Genomic DNA, 2,226 nt, shown 5'->3' with positions numbered 1-2,226 from the left:
TAAAATCACAGCCACGAGCACGAAGTCGAGAACGAAGCGCGATGTGGTCGCCGTAAACATGCTCGACGCCGTCAGCAGCATAGCATAGTCGAAGACAAACTCGCCGCTTATGATCGAACCGACGGTGGTCGCAAGGATAGACACAATGAACGCCGCCACGATCGCTTGCACCTGTACCGACGCTATGTTGCCAGGGACCATTCCGCCGCTCGGGTGGCTGGGATCACCACCACCTCCGACCGCATCTCTTCCTGCCGCGTCACCATCGCCATCGCCACCAGCATTGTCCAGCTGCGCCCGCTTCGCCGCGGCCATCGCGCCATCACCCTCACCGACATCAAGACCAGCCAGGCTGCCGGTCTCGGCACTGCTGATACCGCCCCGGTGGTCCGTCTCCGACGATGCGATCGACGTCGTGATGATCGAGGTTGGTGAACCGCTCGCCGATAATGGATGATTCGGAGACTCATCCGCTCCATCACCGTTGTTGCCTTCGTCACTCCGAGACTGAGCTGCTACTACGTTCTGCCTCTGGTTGGTGCCTCCACAGACGGTCCATCCTAGGCGGGACTTGACCGCTACCGGCGTGTTTGCTGCGCCCTCTCGACATTTCAGTACCAGCCCTACTTGAAGGTGCCCAATTCCGATGAGGAGTCTTGGGCGGGCATTTGAGTACGTGTCCAGTGGCAGGCCCCGCAGGTGGGGGTAATGGGCTTGTAGGGCTTTGCCGTCGAGCGATTGCTCCGGCAGGTCCAGTTTCCGCACCGTCTTCACTCCGGCCAGAGTATACTGGTGTCCCTGTAGCTTGCCCGAAACCGTCAGTGTCACGCTGCGCGATGCCTTCTCCACGCGAGTGACCCCACCCGTCCATTGTAGGTGTAGGGGCTGGCTGGGCCCCTCGAGGCCGAGTTCATCAGCGAGCCCGTCCTCCACCAGCGTGAAGGACGACCCTTCGTCCACGAAGGCCACTGCCGTAACCGGTCCGCTCTTACCGTATAGTGTGACGGGATGGTACCGAAACCGGGGGCTGGCATTGCAATCCTCACAGGTTTGAACGCAGTGCGTTGCGTGCTCTCCTGCGGCTGACGACGGCTCGCTAGCGGTGGCCACCGTAGGCGTTCCTTCGCGGTGCAGTAGGGCGTGGTGTTGTTCCGTACACCCCTGGCTGCCACATGGCCGAGCTGTGCATGGGCCCTTATGCCGACGCAGGCAAACGAAGCACAGGCGACTCGCCCTAGCGACCTTCCAACGCTCCTCTATGCTCGTGTTGATGAAGCGGCCGCATCGATCTACCGCACGGCATTCCTCTCCGCAACCGGCACACGTATTTGCCGGCGGAGTGGGCGTGCGGTTTGGTGAGGCCGTTCTGGGAGCGGGGAGCGGTCCCTGGCGTGTGGCCTGACTCTCCGACCTCATCTCCGGCGGTGAGTCGCTTCGCACGCTGTAGTTGGTTCGGTACCGTCCGCCACATTTGTCCTGATAACTTTTTGCGTCGGTGTATCTGTCGCTACGCTGCTCCGCTCGATCGTACAAACGGTGCGATCGGCTTGCTTCGGCCACCCGCTCACTCGTCCTATCGGAGGAACTCACGCAGCTTCCTCGATATCGGCTGCCACTCACGCTGCGGCGTGCGCCGCTGGAGGCCTGAGTGTTCACCAACGAATTTGCGCGCTTCGTTTCTTCGACGAGGCGCTTCGTCAATTCTGATAACTCTTTTCTCATCTCGTCCTTCATCTCCATCATCATCGTGCGCATCAACGTTTCGGCGCGCGCCGCTCTCGCGGCCGCTGACCCTGTCGTAGGGGCCATTGCTTCCCGGTAGCCGGGGACGTATCGCGTCGCCATCGCTCCCGTGCTGGTTTGCGTTGGCGTCATCCTGCCACTGGATGCTGCGCCGCGTTGAGCTCGCTCACTCACTTTCACGCACGACGAACGCACTATGGTTTTCCCTTACCGGGATTTTGTTGGTTTCCCCTTGCCGGGGTTTGATTTGTTTCACCTTTGAGTGTTACTAACACTCTCGGAGAGAATTTTGCAGTGTTATTGCAATGTCAATATCACAATAATTTTGCAGTGTTGTGAAACACTCTCGGATATAATTTTGAGTGTTAGTAATAGTCAAACACCGCGACCGTTCCGTATCTTGAAGTCCTTTATTATCGATCACGAAAGAAGCGACCCGAAAGAAGCGACTCAAAATTAGTCCGTCTGGTCCGGCGTTTCGCT

The 2,226-nt window shown here is 58.9% G+C and overlaps 1 protein-coding gene across 1 annotated transcript; it reads right to left on the bottom strand.

Annotated features, from left to right (window-relative positions):
- Positions 1 to 498: 498 nt before the first annotated feature.
- Positions 499 to 963, bottom strand: LOC128276847 (uncharacterized; the record flags this gene model as incomplete). Its single annotated transcript, XM_053015305.1, has 1 exon — positions 499 to 963. A coding segment is annotated over one exon (465 nt), but the record flags the coding sequence as incomplete, so codon positions are not given.
- Positions 964 to 2,226: the final 1,263 nt, after the last annotated feature.

Source organism: Anopheles cruzii, unplaced genomic scaffold, assembly GCF_943734635.1.
Source record: "Anopheles cruzii unplaced genomic scaffold, idAnoCruzAS_RS32_06 scaffold02692_ctg1, whole genome shotgun sequence".
NCBI lineage: Eukaryota > Metazoa > Arthropoda > Insecta > Diptera > Culicidae > Anopheles > Anopheles cruzii.
The sequence above is the reverse complement of the archived record's forward strand: the minus strand, read 5'-3'. Positions and strand labels throughout refer to the sequence as shown.